At 41.5% G+C, this 20,262-nt stretch overlaps 1 protein-coding gene across 1 annotated transcript in view; it reads left to right on the top strand.

Moving 5' to 3' along the window:
* PAPPA (pappalysin 1) overlaps positions 1–20,262 on the top strand; it is a 591,278-nt gene that overhangs the window by 188,941 nt on the left and 382,075 nt on the right. The window contains exon 3 of the mRNA XM_068248107.1: positions 4,420–4,565. Coding sequence (XP_068104208.1) covers positions 4,420–4,565 — 146 coding nt within the window. The remainder of the gene's footprint in view (positions 1–4,419; positions 4,566–20,262) is intronic.

The raw sequence follows: 20,262 nt of genomic DNA, 5'->3' as shown, positions 1-20,262 counted from the left end.
CATAAAAATAAGTGTAATTTAGTAATATGTAGAAACTTCATTAGCAGTTTAGTAATCAGAGTTGGCCTTTGGGGGGGAGGGCGAGTAGGACAATTGCCCCAGGCCCTAAAGGGGGCCCTGCACAGGGGACTGCCCGTCCATTAAAACTCCATTAAAATTAATCAAATTTGCGCTGTCCGTTCTGCCCGTTCTTCAGCACCTCTCTCCTACTAATAATAATCAGCTCATGGGGCTGCTGTGACTGGCTGAATAGGGTCTTCCTCTACCTGTAGAGTGAGCAACCAATGAGGAGGGAGCGTCAGCAGCGTGAGCATGTTATTTGAAATGACAGGCTGGTCTATTGACCTGGTCATTGCTTCCTTTCTTTCATTATTTGATATGACAGGCTGGTTATGGCTTCTCCTTTCAAAAAGCATTTACCTTTGAAGAAACAGAACTTATTTGCGAAACGGCTGTTCGGCCGCAAGCTGTACCCCCACTGTGGTTTGTGGTCTGCATTTTAACTTTTCCTGTTCCATAAGGGGATAATTAAAGTCTAAAGTTGCCTAGTGCTCAATTTTTCTTCTGCCTTTTCTGAGGATAGTGCTTCCATCGATTCGTAAGCAAGGGTAAACAGACTGCAAAACAAGGTACCTGCTTATCTAGTGTCAGATTCTCTTTCTACCTATTGTGCAACTTCTGTTTTGTACTAGGTACACATGATGCAAGTTTCTAACAGATTTACTATCAGATCAATTATTTCCGACAGTTTGATTTTCCATTCACTTTTAAAAATTGATCAGACCTGTAGGAAATAATCGATCTGACAGTAAATCTGTCAGAAAATTGCAGTGTGTTTTCCTAGCAATAAAAAGGCAAACTACACTGGGAATTGTTGTTTAGTAGGAGGGCGTTTTCCTGTCTTTTAGTCCCCCTGTACTTCCCTGGTAGTTTTGGGTCACCCTGAGATGCTTGGGTATTCTATTGATCTTCTAAAGGATATATGTTTTTTGCTTTCTTCACCCTTTCTTTTTTTCTCTCTTTCTTATTTTCTCCCCCTCTCTCTCTCCCTTTCACCGACTCTCCATCCTTCCTCCTTTCTTCTCTCTATTTTCTCTTAATTGCTCTTCTCTTCCTCACTCTTGGTTTCTCTCTTTCTCCCCCTTCTATACTTCTACTAGCTACCAGTCAAATATTGCTGTGCACCACCATGAGTACAGATCAGATTCAACATTTACAATAAAATCCAGGGCTGGTCAGTGAGTAGGTTTATAACTGAGGAAGTTGTAATTCAGTCATCATTTACTACGAGTGCCGGGTGACACAAGGAAAACAACCGTTAGTACTGATGTGTGATGACAGTAATGATTCATTTCTTGGTGATTCATGCAGTTTACTTGTGTGACATTGAGCTATGTGAACATAGCTTACAGTCTAATATTTATCAGTGTGGAAACATTTTTGCTTAGTGAGTCTGAAACAAATGAATATACGTGTCTATGTAAATGGTTGTAAAAATGATTTATTTTTCAATGTAGTTCTTCTTATCTAGTACTCATAGCTGATATGCTAAAAAAGCTAATTTCTACTAGTCAAACAGTTAGCCAAATTTTATTGATTATCGCATTCAACTTACTGGACCCAGCCAGGCTTGACTTGCAGTTAATGCAGTTGATGCAAGTATATACTCTATATGCTGAAGATTAATGTGAGGGCCCTTTTACACTTAATCAGTTGCTCTCAGTTAAAACGGAAAGAACACTGATTTTCAAACTAATTCCCATGTTTTCCTATGGCACCTTTCACACTTAAAGAGAAACTCCAACCAAGAATTGAACTTTATCCCAATCAGTAGCTGATACCCCCTTTTACATGATAAATATATTGATTTTCACAAACAGACCATCAGGGGGCGCTGTATGACTGATTTTGTGCTGAAACCCCTCCCACAAGAAGCTCTGAGTACCGCGGTACTTTTGGCAGTTTGTTACAATGTAACAAGGCTCACAGACAGGAATTAGCTGTTTACAGCTGCCTCTAACAGCCAAAACAGCTAGGAGCAGCTACATAACCTGCCCACAGTAAAAATGTCACCATGTAATAAATGTCAGAATGTAAATCCGGGAGAGGAAAGATTTTACAATGGGCAAACACTGACTAAATCATTTATACATAATTATTGTAAAAATGAAGCACTTTTTTTATTACATCATTTCACTGGAGTTCCTCTTTAACACGTTTTAACTGAAATCTTTGTTACAATGCACTGCTATGGAAAAAAAACGCGTACTAACACGTACCAACGCATACTAACGCACACTAACGCACACCAACTGATTAAGTGTAAACGGGGCCTGAGAGTAAAGTAGAGTGACAACAGAGTTTCTGTACAATCTCCATTCCACAATCAAAGGACATTTTTAAAGACAAGTCCAAGTCAAAATATGTTAAAATATATCACTCTGGACACTGTTAGAAGCCATTTTTGTGTAAATGGGATTTTATTTAACCACAGTGACAGCCATTGTTATCCAGTGGAGAAGACTTACATCAGTGGTAATTATTCCCAGGAATAGCTGGATGTCAACATTACCCTTGGGGTGCAGTGACTAATCATCCAAGTCAGTAAACATTCCAGACAAACACTGAATGACATAAGAGCCTATTTCGCCTCCCTTAAAGTCATAATTCATGACTCAACAGTGAGATGTTCTTCAGGCAAAAAAAGAAAATGGAATTCATGCAAGTGTAGTAAAGCAAGACATCCTTGCTACCAAACAGTAATATCAATGAACATATCAGAATTTTTGAATTTCCTTTACCATTTTGCGATCATTTTCTTTATACTGAGAAGGGAAAAGTATTTTGGACAGTTTAGGTCTCATTTTATCTGGAATAGCAAATACAGTTAGCATTCTAGAACACCTCACACCAACAGTCAGTCAAACATTATGGTGGCAGTTTTTCAGTATGGGGTATAGTATAGGAACTTTCTATTATTGCAAAAAAATTTATTCTGCCTTGTTCCAGGAAATTCTTAAAGCAGATGCAACATGCGATGAGATAAAGATAGGTAGAAATTGTCTAAAGTCCTTTTCTATTTGCCTATACTGCGAGTATTAAAAAAAAAATGATACCTATGAAAATGAGCTGGATGCCCTAAAAAGTAAACACTTTTTTTTTACCTGATTCAGAAAAGTCAAGTAATAACATTGTAGAGCTCCTAAAAAATACATAGAACTAAAAATAAATTTTATCTGGCTCAGAATAGACAACTAATAACATTTTAGAGCTAAAAATGTAAAGGACGATTACTTTTCTTTGTTTTGCAGCTGAATGAAAAAGTTTATAAACAAAATCACAGTCTTAGCAATACATCCCATAAGATGAAAATAAAAATATGAAACTCTATTCAATGTTAGTTATCTTCTATTTACCTTTTGTACTACACATACAATTAATTATCTCCTCGTTTTTTTTTAAGGGCAGGTTTGCTGTAAGAGCTGGTCCACACTAGGTCCGGAAACGTATCCGTGGCTGCGTTTTTCAAACCTGATGAAAAACGGAGTCCCGGATACTAATGTTGAAAATAGCCGCCAGCCTCACCCAAGTAAAAAACGGATCCGTCTGCGTTTGCGGGGATCCGTTTTCAAAACCTGAACGGAAGGTCCGGATCTGCTGCATTTTCACGCAACGGATCAGGACCACGGATACACGCAGGGGGTAGTGAAAGCAATGAGAAAATGCATCTCCAGCTCCACTGGCAAAAATTGGATGTTAAAACGGATAGCCTGAGCTAGCTTTATGATTGGCCCAAAAAAATCCTCCCACTCCTTCCTAATGATGGAGACGTTTTCTGTCAGTTTGCAGTACGGTGGGTACTTCCCCTGATCCGGACTGCAGGGTCCGTCCTGCAACTGTGTCTAGTGTGGACCTAGCCTAAGGACTTGTCCATGACATTAAAGGTAGATTTATTGCAGAAAAACTAAATACAAGTCTACATCTTGGTGGTTAAGGAAAATGTATGTTTCTTATTGTAACACATAAAGTAAGAATTAAAAAAGCAGTGTCATGTGTTTACCTGTATTTTGTATAAACGTTAGAAAGTGAATGGGGGGAAATGTAAACTAATAAGAGAAGGGGGAAATGCACTTAAACATGCCTATACATATTGACATTGCATTTAAAAAATACAGCATCAGTTGGAAGTAAGATCCTTTCTCAAGCTGGGGGATTTGGATTATGTTTTTGGGTTCATGATTAACAACAATCTTTTTGATATTTATATTTGGGTAATAATGATGGCCTTCCTCATGGTCAATGATAAAGTTCTTTGGAGACTCTAGATTATTTATTTGGTTTTGTTATCACTGACGCATTGATAAATTGATTTTCGGAGAGAGGGTTATGAAATAATAATTAATAATATTTATGTTGCAGGGCTTACTTAGATCTAAATGAGCTGAAACATCGTCTCAATGTGACCGGATCAACACAGCTAAACATATTCTTTGCAAATTCATCAGAAGAAGAGCTGGCTGGGGTAGCCACCTGGCCTTGGGACAAAGAGGTTCTTACACCTCTTGGTATGTTGCATTTAACTTTTATGAGTTCGTAAGCTATGAATTCAGTCAGCATTTTTATTGATTCAAGAATAAGTTCATCTTCATTATAAACTGGTATTTTGCTATTCATACCTGACTGATTGTTCTCAGCTGCATTTAGTCAAACTGTTATCTAAGAGATGTAGTGACTTGCAACTACAGGGGATTTGTCACTTTTGTTCTTGTGGTGAAATACTAATGGATGGAAGTATTATAGATTTGCTTTCTCACTGCACATTCGTTCAGGAGCTTGGGAGCTTGGAACATAGTGTAGATATCTAGAGGAATTGTAAGTTGCTCAGTCCTTAATGTAGCTCTTTATTTGCAGTAGTTGTATGCCTGCAGGTATACCAATAGATTTATTAGTCTGCACACAGGATATTTGATCTCAGAGAAGGTTAAGATTACCAAGAGATCTCTCAGAGGACTACAGAAGAAATGAGTACCATGAAAGGCTATATGGTTACATTACAGTACACACATGCACTAACTAATGTATTGAATGTAACTATGATTATGCATTTATATAGCATTGGTATTTTTGTGCAGCACTGTACAAAGTACATTGTACATGTCCCTAACTGTCCACAGAGCAACTAAAAATCTAATGTAACAGCCAGAATGGATCACTCTGCTGGATGCACAAATCCATAGCTTTATTGCAAGTTTACAACATTGGCAATAATGTGTACATTGCTCTTTACTGCAAGGTTGCACTTCTAAACTGCTGTCCATTGCTTCTGATTTTTGATCCCCTTACATCTTTGTTTCTGACTTAAAACTTTGGTTTGGGCAATTTAGGTTGGTATGTGGGTGGTGTCTGACAATGGGTAGGAACCACAATTCCTGGGCTATACCAAACTGCATGGAAAGCAGGGGGATAAAACACCTTGGGAGAGGGGGCTACAACTTAAATTAGAAATTAAAATAACATATACTGTATATTACTGTTGTGGTGCTTTAGAAAAAAAAACTATTACGTTTTACGATATGATTTTTTCATTAATGCATTACATATATTAATATACAAGGTGGCAAATGAACATGGTCCAGTTCCTGTGCGGCTCCTACTTTATCACTGCTGTATGTGTCTTCTCTGGCTTTATTGAATTCTATGTCACCTGCATTTGCACTGTATGGTTAACTCTCATACGGCAGAAAATGGAGATGACACAGGCTTCAATAAAGCAGGGGAAGATGCACACTGCAGGGATAGAGAAAGAGGCCCAAAGGCACTGACTGGTGTCTGCCTGTATACTTGTGCTCATGACAGGCAGCTGGGCTGGTCTTTCGTGCACCACCCTGCACATGTAAAAGATATGCCTGTTGTCCTGGCTTGTTCTCACATTTCCCTAATGTTTGATAAAGCAATATAAATATAAACGTCTACCACTTATGCAACAGAGTATCTTAATTTGTAGTATTAAAAAAAGTGTACATATTGTTAATAAGAAAAGTCAGTTAAACAATTCTAATGGCTACTGTATAAAATGCCACACCAGAACTAATGTAATAGAGTGTCTTGACTATCCAGAATCAGTAAAGAGAATTTGATGCATACCAAGATTCCCAGCAATGTCTTAGAAGGTCAGTGATGATGTCTGTAAATAGGCTGATCACACTCTCATGAATATTCATGAATGATTATTGATAGTCAGATGGTGGCAATTCATGTGCAAGTGAAAAAAAAACTGTACAAACAGCACAGAGACAAAGCAAATAGTTCTGATAGTACACTGTTCCTATTCAAGGTAAAAAAAATAAATAAAAAAAAGCTATGCAAGCAGAGTTGTAATCTGATTTTAAATATCTGTTTGAGTAGTTTCTCTTTTTTGCATCTAAAACCTAATTCAATTATTGCAAGGCTTTGACGTTGTGACAAAACAAACGTAAATGGAAAAAAAATTCATTGAAAAATGTGTTTTTTGCCAGTTATTGTCATTCCTACAGTTGAATTACAGTGGACATCCAAGGGCCAACCTATCAATAAAAGCTAAGGTGTCTATGGTTGTCTAGGTTTTCTCTGTACAGGACAATATTTAAAGGAATCTCAGAATAACGAGGCTACACACTGAAGTCTTGAATGCATAAAGCTTGTACTGACAGAGCACACTACATGTTATGGTCTAATGACCTTCATCAGTCTAATGACCTGATGAAGGTCGTTAGACCGTAACATGTAGTGTGCTCTGTACAGGCTGTTTGCATCCAAGCTTTCAGTGGGTAGCCTCGTTATCCTGAGATTCAGATTAGAGCATTGTGTTAGCCAGCTATGGCGACCTGGAAGAGGCGAGCACTGGCTAATCCTGACTACTTGCAGCAGGAGGGGTCTGCACCTGTGACATTTTTTGTGCTTTCAGTAATATTTAAAGGAAACCTAAGATCAGAGGAATACGGAGTCTGACATATTTAATTCATTTTAAGCTATGCAAATTGTGTGGCTCATTTTACTTCGGGAAAAGAAGTACTTCTTATTTATCTGCTTGCACATATTTTAAATTTTACAATTTTTCACCATAGTGCCCCTTTAACCCTTTCAAAGCCCATTTGCAAGAAGGTTTCGATGTTGTCAGGCTTACTTTAGTTCAAAGATATTCTTGTAACTCCTCTGATGAACCTGTGTATTTCCCCTTTCATTTCTGTTACTAAATTGCCTTGAAGGACAGTAACATTAAGGTACACTGGATTGGGCAATCAATAGAACATTTGAAATGGATGCATATTAAAATGTTTGTATCCTTCAACAATGTTTAACTGCAAAAATGTTAAATGCTGTCTCTAAACAACTGTTTGAATACCCTATTTCAGTCAGATTTTTTAGACCACTTCTTCAATGACAATGGTGTTATTTATAAAGTAAACACAGTTGGTTCTGCCTGATAGGATCTGAATATAACATACATATTTTAAAAGCCCATTCAAACCCACTCCGTCATGCCTAGTGTTTTCAGTAATCTGTGCAGTAATTCTGTTTTCAGCTATACTTCGATCCATATTATAAATAGGGAGGATCAATGAGATGCAAATAATTCCAAGTTGATGCCAGATTATGCACATTTCATGTACAAATGTATGCATTAAATTAGACCAGTTGAGGTGGAATTTGAATGGCCCACTTTTAAGCTCCATCAATTTGCATCCAAAATAATCCTGCCTCAACTCAGAATTTTTTGCATATCCTTGACCATCCCCAATTATAAGCAAGAAAAAATAACACTAAAGGATTAATTTAACCACCTTACAACCACCCACTGCACAGGGGCGGCCGGAAAGTGGATCCCGCAAGGACCAGCTCATGCCCAGAGGCAACGGTCCTTGTAGGGGCACGGGCGGAGCGATCGCGTCATCCGTGACGCGATCCTCCGCCGGGGATCGGTAGCCGGCCATTTAGTCTCCGCTCGCCGGCCACTTAGCAGCGCCGGCGAGCGGAGGAATATACTGAATCCGCCAATCAAATGCGTGTAAGGCACTTTGTTAGGTAAACAAAGTGCCTTATACATGCTTCCTCCTCGCCTCGTGGTCTCATTGTTCCAGAGACCACCAGCGAGGAGGAAGCACTTGTAAGTAACAAAGCACACAGCTTTTTTTTGCCCACAGCCTCCCTGATCTCCCACCCCAGCCTTCATACCCCCCCTGATCACCCCAGCAGACCCCTGCCCAGCACCCTTGCACCCCTCTAACCCCCCCCCCCCACACACCTATCACTAACTAGCAACGCTATCCCCTGCATTAGGTCCCTAACTGGCTCCTAATCACCCCTAATCTCCCCCCTACCTTTAGATCACCCCCACACTCCATCCCAGACTACCCCCCTGCATACTGTATACGTCTGTATACAGCTACCTTACCCCCTGATCCCCCTCTGATCACCTGTCTATCACCTGTCCATCACCCCTCAGCACCCCCACCCATCAGAGCAGACCCTAACTGCCCCGCGGGGGCAACCGATCATCTGCCCAGACCCTCGATTGCCCTCACACCCCCTCCTGATTACATCCCCTGCGCATTGTTTACATCTGTCCTCCCCAGCAATCACTAACTGATCTGCGATCAGTAACCCCCTGTGTCTGCCTCTCATCAGATCAGGACTCAGTCTGCCCCATGCGGGCTCCTGATCAACCCCCCACCCCCTCAAATCGCCCCTTAGACCCCCCCCCCTAATCACCGTCCGAGTCCATTGTATTTGACTGTGCTGCGATTGTATTCGGTTGTGCTGCGATTGTATTTGATTGTCCTTCGATTGTCCCGTGATTGTTTGATTGCCTCTGAGACCCCACTTCCCAACAACCCCCACCACCACCCCCCATCACCTTCCGGGTGCATCAGATTTGCTTGTACTATGATTGGATTCGATTGTGCTGTAATTGTATTTGATTGTCCCGTGATCGGCTTCGATTGTCCCGTGATTGTTTGATTGCCTCTGAGACCCCACTTCCCGCCACACCCAACCCCATCCTCCCCCCCACCACACCCAACCCCATCCTCCCCCCCACCACCTCCAACCACCACCTCCAACCACCACCTCCCGAGTGCATCAGATTTGCTTGTGCTTTGATTGGATTCGATTGAGCTGTAATTGTATTTGATTGTCCCGTGATCGGCTTCGATTGTCCAGTGATTGTTTGATTGCCTCTGAGACCCCACTTCCCGCCACATCCAACCCCACCCCCCCCCACCACACCCAACTCCTCCCTCCCCCCCACCACCTCCAACCACCACCTTCCGAGTGCATCAGATTTGCTTGTGCTGTGATTGGATTCAATTGTGCTGTAATTGTATTTGATTGTCCCGTGATCGGCTTCGATTGTCCCGTGATTGTTTGATTGCCTCTGAGACCCCACTTCCCGCCACACCCAACCCCACCCTCCCCCCCACCACCTCCAACCACCACCTTCCGAGTGCATCAGATTTGCTTGTGCTGTGATTGGATTCGATTGTGCTGTAATTGTATTTGATTGTCCCGTGATTGTTTGATTGCCTCTGAGACCCCACTTCCCACCCACCCCAATACCTCTCAAATACTCCCTTTTGCTAGGTAGGTGCTCTTTCTTTCTGGGTAGTCTCGGAGGAAAACCCCATACATTTAGCAATCCACAATGGCAAGAAGGGGGATTTCCGATGAGGAGGTATACAGGTACATGGACCAGTCGGATGAGAGCTTTTGGAAAGACTCATCCGTCGAATCATCCGGGTCCGAATTTGAACCTGTGGAAAGCAGTGGTTCTCTGACCGAAAGTGATGACGAGGCTTTGGTCCCGACTAGAGCCAGGCGTACCAGACCCCATGTCGTTAGACCGCAGGTGGCGCAGGATCCGCCTCAAGGGCAGCAGGGTGGTGCTAGCGCTGATGAGAGTTTTCTTGGTGAGGCAGGCACCAGCAGCGCAGCATCTCCTGGACTTAGTACCAGTACTTCCGTAGACCCTGGTGAAGTGGTGAGCGCCAGCATGGAAGTTGAAACTGGTACGGTGGCACGTGCAGTAGTACCCCCGTCGCAGCCACCAAGAAGAAGTACCCATAGACTCCCAGAGGTGCTGGCACATCCAGATTGGCAATCCCCTGATTCCGCCGCACCCGTAGTGCCCCCTTTCACCGCCCAGTCTGGAGTCCAGGTGGCGACAGCTCATCTAGGAACGGCCCTAGACTTTTTGCAGCTGTTCATCACCCAGGTTCTCTTGGACTTAATTGTGGTTGAGACCAACCGTAAAGCCACACAATTCATCACCGAGCATCCGGACAGCAGCTATGCCCAGCCTTTCCGGTGGAAACCAGTCCAAGTTTCCGACATTAAAATCTTTTTGGCCCTTGTCCTTCACTTGGGACTAATGAAACAGAATGTATTGCGGTCGTATTGGTCCAAGAACCCAGTACATCATGTTCCCTTGTACCCTGCTGCCATGTCCAGGACACGATTTGAGTCCATCCTGCGCTTCCTGCACTTCAACGACGACAAAACCTGTCATGAAAAGGGCCACCCTGCTTATGACCGGCTCCACAAAATTCGGCCCCTCATAGACCACCTGTCATCAACATTTGCAGATGCTTATATCCCTGAACAGAACATCTGCGTAGACGAGTCCCTCTTACGCTTTACAGGGCGCCTTGGCATCAAACAGTACATCTCAAGCAAGCGCGCCCGGTATGGGGTGAAACTGTATAAGCTCTGTGAAAAGGCCACAGGCTATACATGTCGTTTTAGGGTCTATGAGGGAAAAGACTCAAAATTGGAGCCGGTCGGATGCCCTGACTACCTGGGGAGCAGTGGAAAGGTTGTGTGGGACTTGGTGTCACCCTTGTTCCAGAAGGGGTACCATCTTTATGTGGACAACTATTACACAAGTGTGGCCCTCTATCAGCACTTAAAGTTAGAAGGAATCCGATGCTGTGGCACTGCACGGCCTAGTCGCCAGGGCTTCCCCCAACGGCTCGTTACCACCAGACTTGAACGGGGGCAGAGGGCCGCCTTGCGTACTGAAGACCTGCTCACAGTGAAATGGAGGGACAAGAGGGACGTTTACTTTCTGTCCACCATTCACACAGACACGACAGTCGAAATTCAACGGGCAACTGAGGTCATTGAAAAGCCTCTTGTCGTCCACGAATATAATGTCAACATGGGAGGGGTGGACTTCAATGACCAGAGGTTAGCGCCCTATTTAGTTTCCCGTAAAACAAGACGCTGGTATAAGAAAGTGTCTTTTCATCTGATTCAATTGGCAGTTTACAACAGCTTTGTTCTCTACAGTAAGGCTGGGAGAACTGGATCTTTCCTTCAATTTCAGGAACAGATCATTCTGGACCTCCTGTATCCAGGAGGTGCCAGCCCCCCCCCCAGATGCAACTAGCCAACTGCATGAAAGGCATTACGCCTATCAGCTTCCGAGTACCCCAGGTCAACGCATCCAAAGAAAACGTTGTCGTGTCTGCAGCAGTACTAGAAGAAGGACTGACACCAGTTTTTATTGTCCCAAATGTCCTGACCAGCCTGGCCTATGCGTAGGGGAGTGTTTTGAGAGGTACCACGAGCAGGTACACTATTAGAACCTAGGGAACTCCAGACACAGGAGTAGGCACACACTCAGTGGTCTTTCGCGCATTGTCCCAGGGAGAGGAGAGGTAAGCTTGAAAACCAAACAAACAGGTAAGCATAAAAGTCGGAAGAAGGATCGGTTTCCATGCTTGATATTGCTGATCTGTCCTGGGTTGGCGATATAAGACGGCATGTTTGAATTTCCCTTGAGTGTGGACACCCCGGGTTTATATGTGATTTACTTTGGGCCTGTGATACTTTAATGCCACACAGAGTCATCTCTATTGGCAGGCATATTGCTGTATACTGCAGGCATAATGCTGTATACTGCAATTTCCGCTAACTTGTGACAAAAAATAAAATCTTCTATGAACTCACCATACTCCTAACAGAATACCTTGGGGTGTCTTCTTTCTAAAATGGGGTCATTTGTGGGGTTCCTATACTGCCCTGGCATTTTAGGGGCCCTAAACCGTGAGGAGTAGTCTTGAAACCAAATGTCGCAAAATGACCTGTGAAATCCTAAAGGTACTCATTGGACTTTGGGCCCCTTAGCGCACTTAGGGTGCAAAAAAGTGCCACACATGTGGTATTGCCGTACTCAGGAGAAGTAGTATAATGTGTTTTGGGGTGTATTTTTACACATACCCATGCTGAGTGGGAGAAAGATCTCTGTAAATGGACAATTGTGTGTAAAAAAAATAAAAAAAATTGTCATTTACAGAGATCTTTTTCCCACCCAGCATGGGTATGTGTAAAAATACACCCCAAAACACATTGTACTACTTCTTCCGAGTACGCCGATACCACATGTGTGGCACTTTTTTGCAGCCTAACTGCGCTAAGGGGTCCAAAGTCCAATGAGCACCTTTAGGCTTCACAGGGGTGCTTACAATTTAGCAACCCCCAAAATGCCAGGACAGTAAACACACCCCACAAATGACCCCATTTTGGAAAGTAGACACTTCAAGGTATTCAGAGAGGGGCATGGTGAGTCCATTGCAGAATTAATTTTTTTTTCGTCGCAAGTTAGAAGAAATGGAAACTTTTTTTTTTTTTGTCACAAAGTGTCATTTTCCGCTAACTTGTGACAAAGAATAATATCTTCTATGAACTCACTATGCCTCTCAGTGAATACTTTGGGATGTCTTCTTTCCAAAATGGGGTCATTTGGGGGGTATTTATTCTATCCTGGAATTCTAGCCCCTCATGAAACATGACAGGTGGTCAGAAAAGTCATAGATGCTTCAAAATGGGAAAAATCACTTTTTGCACCATAGTTTGTAAACGCTATAACTTTTACCCAATCCAATCAATATAGGCTGAATGGGTTTTTTTTAATTAAAAACATGTTTGTCCACATTTTTCGTGCTGCATGTATACATAAATTTTACTTTATTTGAAAAATGTCAGCACAGAAAGTTAAAAAATCATTTTTTTGACAAAATTCATGTCTTTTTTGATGAATATAATAAAAAGTAAAAATCGCAGCAGCAATCAAATAGCACCAAAAGAAAGCTTTATTAGTGACAAGAAAAGGAGCCAAAATTCATTTAGGTGGTAGGTTGTATGAGCGAGCAATAAACCGTGAAAGCTGCAGTGGTCTGAATGGAAAAAAAGTGCCTGGTCCTTAAGGGGGGTAAAGCCCACGGTCCTCAAGTGGTTAATAAACAGGTATATTTATTTATTTATTGTATTTATAAAGTGTCAACATATTACGTAGCGCTGGACATTATTTTAGGTTACAGACAATATTTAGGGGTGGAATACAGCAATATATAACGGGGGGTATGCTTTAATTTATTTATCTAGAGCCCAGTGTTTGATATCCACTTAATGGTGACCGCTGTGACCCGGAGTAGTATGGCTGCGCTGGGCCGGCAGTGTGTGTCCATGATTGCGCGCCTGTTGCCGGGCACTCTCTGCGCATGTGCGTGACATCATGATACAGATTCGCTGGCGAACGGTTCGCCAACATCTCTACTTATTGGTAGCACTCTGGTGCTCTCTATTCATCCTTCCCTGCACAATTTGACCACAGATTCTTGACTTTTTGTACATTGGATATGCTACTGGGCATTACTTTCTGAGGATGCTCTATCTATAGTAGATTGCAATTTTTATACATTTTGAAGGTACTTCACTACAGGGGGCTGGTGGAAGCCCCAGATAAGTATAAATGCTTATGTTCATTACATCTCAGGTACACTTTAAATTGTCTTACCTTTTTTTTGTAGTTTTTATTGGGGGAGTGGTGTATTTTTCATTAAAGAGACATTATAGAAATACATTTAAAGGGAACATGAAGTGAGAGTAATATGGAGCCTCTCAACTTCTTTCTCTAATAAACAATACCGGTTGTCTAAAAGACAGCAAGCAATGGGCAGCGTTCACAGGCTGCAAGTGAAGTGAAAGCTCCAGAGATATGCCCAGCCCCTTGGGGCTAAATACACACCTTGAATACAAATCAGATTAAATTATGTGCTAAAACTAATCTAAATTCTAAAATTTGAATGCAAGCTGACACCCCTGGAGGCAGCTAGCCTGAAGTATACTTAAGTTTTGTACAGCAGAAAGAAATGGCAGCGCTTCCAGACAAATGCTGCACCTGAATTGACTACCTGCACAAGTATGCAGAGCTCGAATAACGGGCAGATTACACACCTTGCATTCAAAACAGGTACAGTAAAGGGGGGCGTTAGCTTCAGCATAAGTTGTGTACAAATTATCCCTAATAGACTCTCCTACGGCGGTGTTCACTGTTTGAACATGCTTCACTTTTTGATATGTTTCACTGCTAGATTAGTGGTTAGTTTCTCTCCTGTATGGGCACCGCTGTAGGAGAGTCTATTAGGGATAATTTGTGCACAATTTATGCTGAAGCTAACGCCCCCTTTACTGTACCTGTTTTGAATGCAAGGTGTGTAATCTGCCCGTTATTCGAGCTCTGCATACTTGTGCAGGTAGTCAATTCAGGTGCAGCGTTTGTTTGGAAGCGCTGCCATTTCGTTCTGCAATACCTGTTGTCTGACTTCTGTGCTGATGCTCTGCCTCTTAAAGGACCACTGTCGCAAAACCTTAAAATTTAAAATATATGTAAACATATACAGATAAGAAGTACATTTCTTCCAGAGTAAAATGAGCCATAAATTACTTTTCTCCTATGTTGCTGTCACTTACAGTAAAAAGTAGAAATCTGACATAACAACAGGTTTTGGACTAGCCCGTCTCCTCATGGGGGATTCTCAGGGTTTTCTTTATTTTAAAAAGCACTTAATTAATGGCAGTTGCTCAGTCCAACTGGCACAAAAGTGAGCAGTGAGCACGGAGGCTGGCCAACATCTTTTTTATAAATCTTTTTCAAGGAGTGTCTTTATAAAGAATAAAGGCCATGCTGAGAATCCCCTATGGAGAGATGGACTAGCCCAAAACCTGTTGGTACTGTCAGGTTTCTACTACCTACTGTAAGGGACAGCAACATAGGTGATAAGTAATGTATGGCTCATTTTACTCTAGAAAAACATGCTTCTTATTATGTGTTTACATGTATTTTACATTTTAACCTCTTGCCGACCGCGTCACGCCAGTAGGCGTGGCCGCGGCGGCAGCCCCAGGACCGCCTAACGCCAATCCTAACGCCAATTGGCGTAAAGTCCTGGGGCTCTGTTTTGCAGGAGATCGCGCGCAGGCTGCGCGCGCATCTCCTGCTTGGGGGGCGGAGCTCCGCCCCGCCTTCAGTCTCCGAGCGGCTATTGCCGCTCGGGAGACTGTTAGACGGCGTGATCGCCGTCTATTTACTCTGTGCAGCGCTGCGATCAGCAGCAGCGCTGCACTGGGGACAGCCGTGTGACACGGCTGTCCCCCTGGGGGACAAGAGAGCGATCGGCTCTCATAGGCAGAAGCCTATGACAGCCGATCGCCGTAATTGGCCGGCTGTGGGGAGGGAGGGAGCGAGGGAGGGAAGGGGGTTAAAGGAAGAGGGTTTTTTTTTTTAAAAAAGGCAACACAAATATTTATTAAAAAAAAAATAAACATGGGGGATGCGATCAGACCCCACCAACAGAGAGCTCTGTTGGTGGGGAGAAAAGGGGGGGGGGGAATCACTCGTGTGCTATGTTGTGCGGCCCTGCAGCTTGGCCTTAAAGCTGCAGTGGCCTTTTAAACTAAAAATTGCCTGGTCACTAGGGGGGTTTAGCCCTGCAGTCCTCAAGAGGTTAAGATCACAACAGTGGTCCTTTAAGGTGCGTATATACCAAAAATTGATCAAAAGCTTTGATGAGGCAGGATAGAAAATTTAGATTGGGCAGGGGCAGGGCAAAAGCATTGGTAGACCGATGGCCTATAGCGTTGCACGGCATTGAACAGTGTAACACTGCAGTTCAATCGATTTTCAATTAATTCCCTGCTGGAATCTATTAGAAATTGATGTGCTGTGTATGGTAGGAATGTATTCCTTCTGAATTATTTTTTTTTCAGAAAAGAATGAATTGCTTTTGAACATTGGGTGTTTATACGTTAAGTCACTGGCCCAGAATGAGCACACAGGTGTGCTTACTCTGTTCTGACTCAACTGGCTGTATGCTTATTGCAAGTGTATGACTCAAAAACGATTAAAGCCAAAAACTCTGGATTTCAGCCAGGCAACTGGCATCCTTATAAGATAAGGGAATGAAGATGATGGCCTCTATTACTCTCAGTCAGATGTATAATTCAACACATCCTGGAGTTTCCTAGAAAGTTACCCTGTAGTGACGTAGAGGCAACCATATTTATTTTCTTTTAAACAATGCAGATTGCCTGGCTATCTTTGCATTGCCTGGTTCTATGCCTCTAACACTATCTACTGACCCAAAAAGAGTACGAAAAGGTGCCCTGACTTTAGTGGCAGTATTTACAGTATGTTTCAGGTATACGTTTCAGACATGCTTAAAGCGCAAAAGGTCAGCAGGGCAGTCAAATTTTTTTAAAAGGAAATAGATGTTGTGGCCTCCATATCCTCTTCCCTCTAAGGTCCCTTTCAGGTAGTTAGGTAAGGTAGACAAAAATAAACGATAATCATGAAATCTGTATTTTGATAGGTGATCTGTAGGTGATATCTCTCAATTCCTACTCTGTAAAACTGGTTGCAGGTGTGTGACTCTTAAACATTACTAAAATGAAAAGATCCACATAATAACCAGGCAATTGGTACTTTATGATGGGAGATAGAAATGGGAGCATCCATATTTCTCTTACTACTTATTTCTTTTAAAGGGGTTCTTCCGCGAATGAGGAAAAAGATAAAAAGTGGTTTATGTATAAACTATTAAACATCCTTCTAAAATAGTGTAAAAGGTTTTTTTTTTTTTTAATGAATGGTTTCATCAATATAACATGTATTGTAAATAGTGACATATGAAGAACTGGGAGGCTAATCCATTTGTTAGGGGTGTTTTTTTTTACTTTCTTTTACAACCATAACTGCTGCCTACATAGTTTTCAGTGGTATAACCCACTTCTAGCAGGAATTGCCATTATAACTCTAACTGCTGAGCTCTGCTGAGCTGCTGAATATGTGTTTACATTGTTGCTAGGCAACCAGACCCTGTGCAGAGACTCGTTTTGTGAAAAGAGTCATAAGCTGCAGGGAGAATCAGTCCCATCTACACCATATGATTCGTTGTCAGATTCGATTCAATTTGATTCTATTCATTGATTTGATTTGATTCAATCTGACATGTCCGATTCATGATTCTATTCAATTTGAATCAAATTGAATCGAATCATGAATCGGTCATGTCAGATTGAATCAAATCATATCAATTAATTGAATCGAATCTGACAAAGAATCATATGGTGTACTGTAGATGGGACTGATTCTCCCTGCAGCTTATGACTCTTTTCACAAAAGGAGTCTCTGCACAGGGTCTGGTTGCCTAGCAACAATGTAAACACATATTCAGCAGCTCAGCGGAGCTCAGCTATTAGGGTTATAACGGCGATTCCTGCTAGAAGTGGTTTATACCACTGAAAACTATGTAGGCAGCAGTTATGGTTGTGAAAAGAAAGTAAAAAAAAACACCCCTAACAAATGGATTAGCCTCCCAGCCGTCATCCGTCACTATTTACAATACATGTTATATTGAAGAAACCATTCATTTTTTAAAAAAACTTTTTACACTATTTAACAAGGATGTTTAATAGTTTATGCATAAACCACTTTTAATTTTTTTCCTCATTCGTGAAAGAACCCCTTTAAACTGGCCCTTGCACCCACCTACTGTTTATTTCAATCCAAGAGGCTGGGTTCAGAATGTGACATAGGCAAGGATGAAGTGAGCAGCAACTGTAAAACTGAGGAGATCAGCAACTATCAACTGCTGCACTGAGCATATCAGGTCTCCCTGTTGAAAAAACAAACAAGCAAACAAACAAAAAACATTCCCATTAAAAGCATTAAAAGACAACTAAACTGAGAGGGATATGGAGGCGGCATTTCTTTTAAATACTAGTTGCCTGGCAATCCTGCTGATCTTTTGTCTCTAATACTTAAGACATAGCCTCTGAACAAGCATATGCAGATCAGGTGTTTCTGACATTGTTGTCAGATCTGACAAGATTAGCTGCATGCTTGCTTCTGGTGTGATTCAGACACTACTGATATTGCTTAAAAGCAAATAAATATGGCACTCCACTCTCACTACAGTTGTCCTTTCAGTACAGTAAGAAGGGGCCAAGAAATGGATTCCTTCAACCTTGGCTATAAAGCATAAGCAAGTATCACATAGCAAAGAAACAGAAATAGCAGTTCCATTGATAGAAAGGTTATAATAGTCAAATATATCAAGTTTTACCTTTTAAAGCATAACTGTCTTCATTTGTTTAACGTCTGCCCGTTTCAGTGATAGCGTACTGTTAAATAACCATGATTCAGTGAACTATTTTGCTATCATGTAACTAAGGTTAGTTTACGATCTGTTGTCTTTTAGTATACCTGTCAACATGTTGTCTCTCAACAATCATGCACTGATTGAAATGCAAGGTTGGACAACAGTTCTATGCATAGTATGCATAAGACAGTGTCCTTTAACCAGTTAAGCCATCTGTGGCAGTATATCTATGCTCCGCAGGACTTTAGTTCCCACACAGGGGCCTAGATATTCATCTATTGCCGTGAATGGCCGCCACGCGCTTGCTCCCTTTTGCATTCTGGCTGCCGTCCATTAGCCTGGAGATCAGTGAATGGGAACACAGTTCCCACTTACCAATCTAAGTGCCGGTGTCAATGATTACCGGCTTCAATGAGAATTGTTTGCCATTGTAACGAACAAAGTTACACTAGCCTGCATTATTTTGTGTTCGCGTACTGGAAATCTTGTGGCCAAAAAGTAAACTTGCACCTACATGCTTTTTTTTTCAATAAAAAAACATATATACCATTTAAAATTTACCCACTATCTTCCTCACTCTCCCATAGTTACCCAAATAAAAAATTGTATATAAAAAAAAAGACAAATAAAAAAAAAACATAGTTACCTTAGGGCATGTGTCAAACTCCAGGCCTGGAGGGCCAGATCCATGCCAGTGTTTAGGATGGACTGAGAAAGAAAGGAATGTGTTCTACCTGATGGACCACACCTTTCCTGATTCAGACCCATCAATTCACTTGAGCTGTATAAAAAATGTGTGTGGATCTCGGCCCTCGTAGGACCGGTATTGACATACCTGCCTTAGAGACTGAACTTTTTAATTTGTATGTCTTGGGGATATATTACTGTTATTTTTGCAATTATGGGCTTGTAATTAGTGATGGATGCAAAACAGAAAAAAATACACCTTTATTTCCAAATAAAATATTATCACCATTCATTGTACTAGGGAAATATTTAAACATTGCAATAAAAGGGACAAATGGACAAATAAAATGTGTGGGTTTTATCTACAGTAGAACACTTTATTTAAAACTATAATGGCCGAAAATTGAGAAATAATGATTCTTTTCTTTTCATTTTTATCATTATTTCCATTAAAATGCACGTAGAATAAAATAATTCTTAGCAAAATGTACCACCCAAAGAAAGCATAATTGGTGGTGAAAGAAAACAAGATATTGATCATTTCATTATGATAATTAGCTATAAAGGTATTGGCAAATGACTTGAAGGAGCGCTGAAAGGTTAAAATTGCTCTGGTCCAGAAAGGGAAAAAACCCTTAGTGGGGAAGTGGTTAAAGCATTTGGGATGTTAAACATTGTTGTTACTAGAGTGACTTTACCATATGCTAGGTTGATTTCCTTGCTTGACTGCTTTAACCTGCTCTTACATAAAGTCATCTTTAGAATCCAGGTATAAAACTTAAGGACAGCCTTGACATGGTAACTAGAATCTATATCATCTGTCTATATGTAAAGAGCTGATACATATGATCTGATATGATATGATACGTATGCTCAGTTTGTTTTCCTGTTTTTTTTTTGTTGTTGTTTTGTTTTTTGTTTGTTTTGTTTATTTTATTTTTTTGCTTTTTGTTTTTCAAATTGCCAGAAGAATCAAGATTCTTACCTTTGTTTTTCATTCCATATCATGACAATCTTGACCTATGATTAACATTAAGCGATTAATTGTAATGGCATTTATTTATTTATTACCCCAAAATGATGAAACCATCTTGTT

This window comes from Hyperolius riggenbachi, chromosome 8 (genome assembly GCF_040937935.1).
Source record: "Hyperolius riggenbachi isolate aHypRig1 chromosome 8, aHypRig1.pri, whole genome shotgun sequence".
NCBI lineage: Eukaryota > Metazoa > Chordata > Amphibia > Anura > Hyperoliidae > Hyperolius > Hyperolius riggenbachi.
This window is presented reverse-complemented; position numbering and strand designations above follow the sequence as displayed.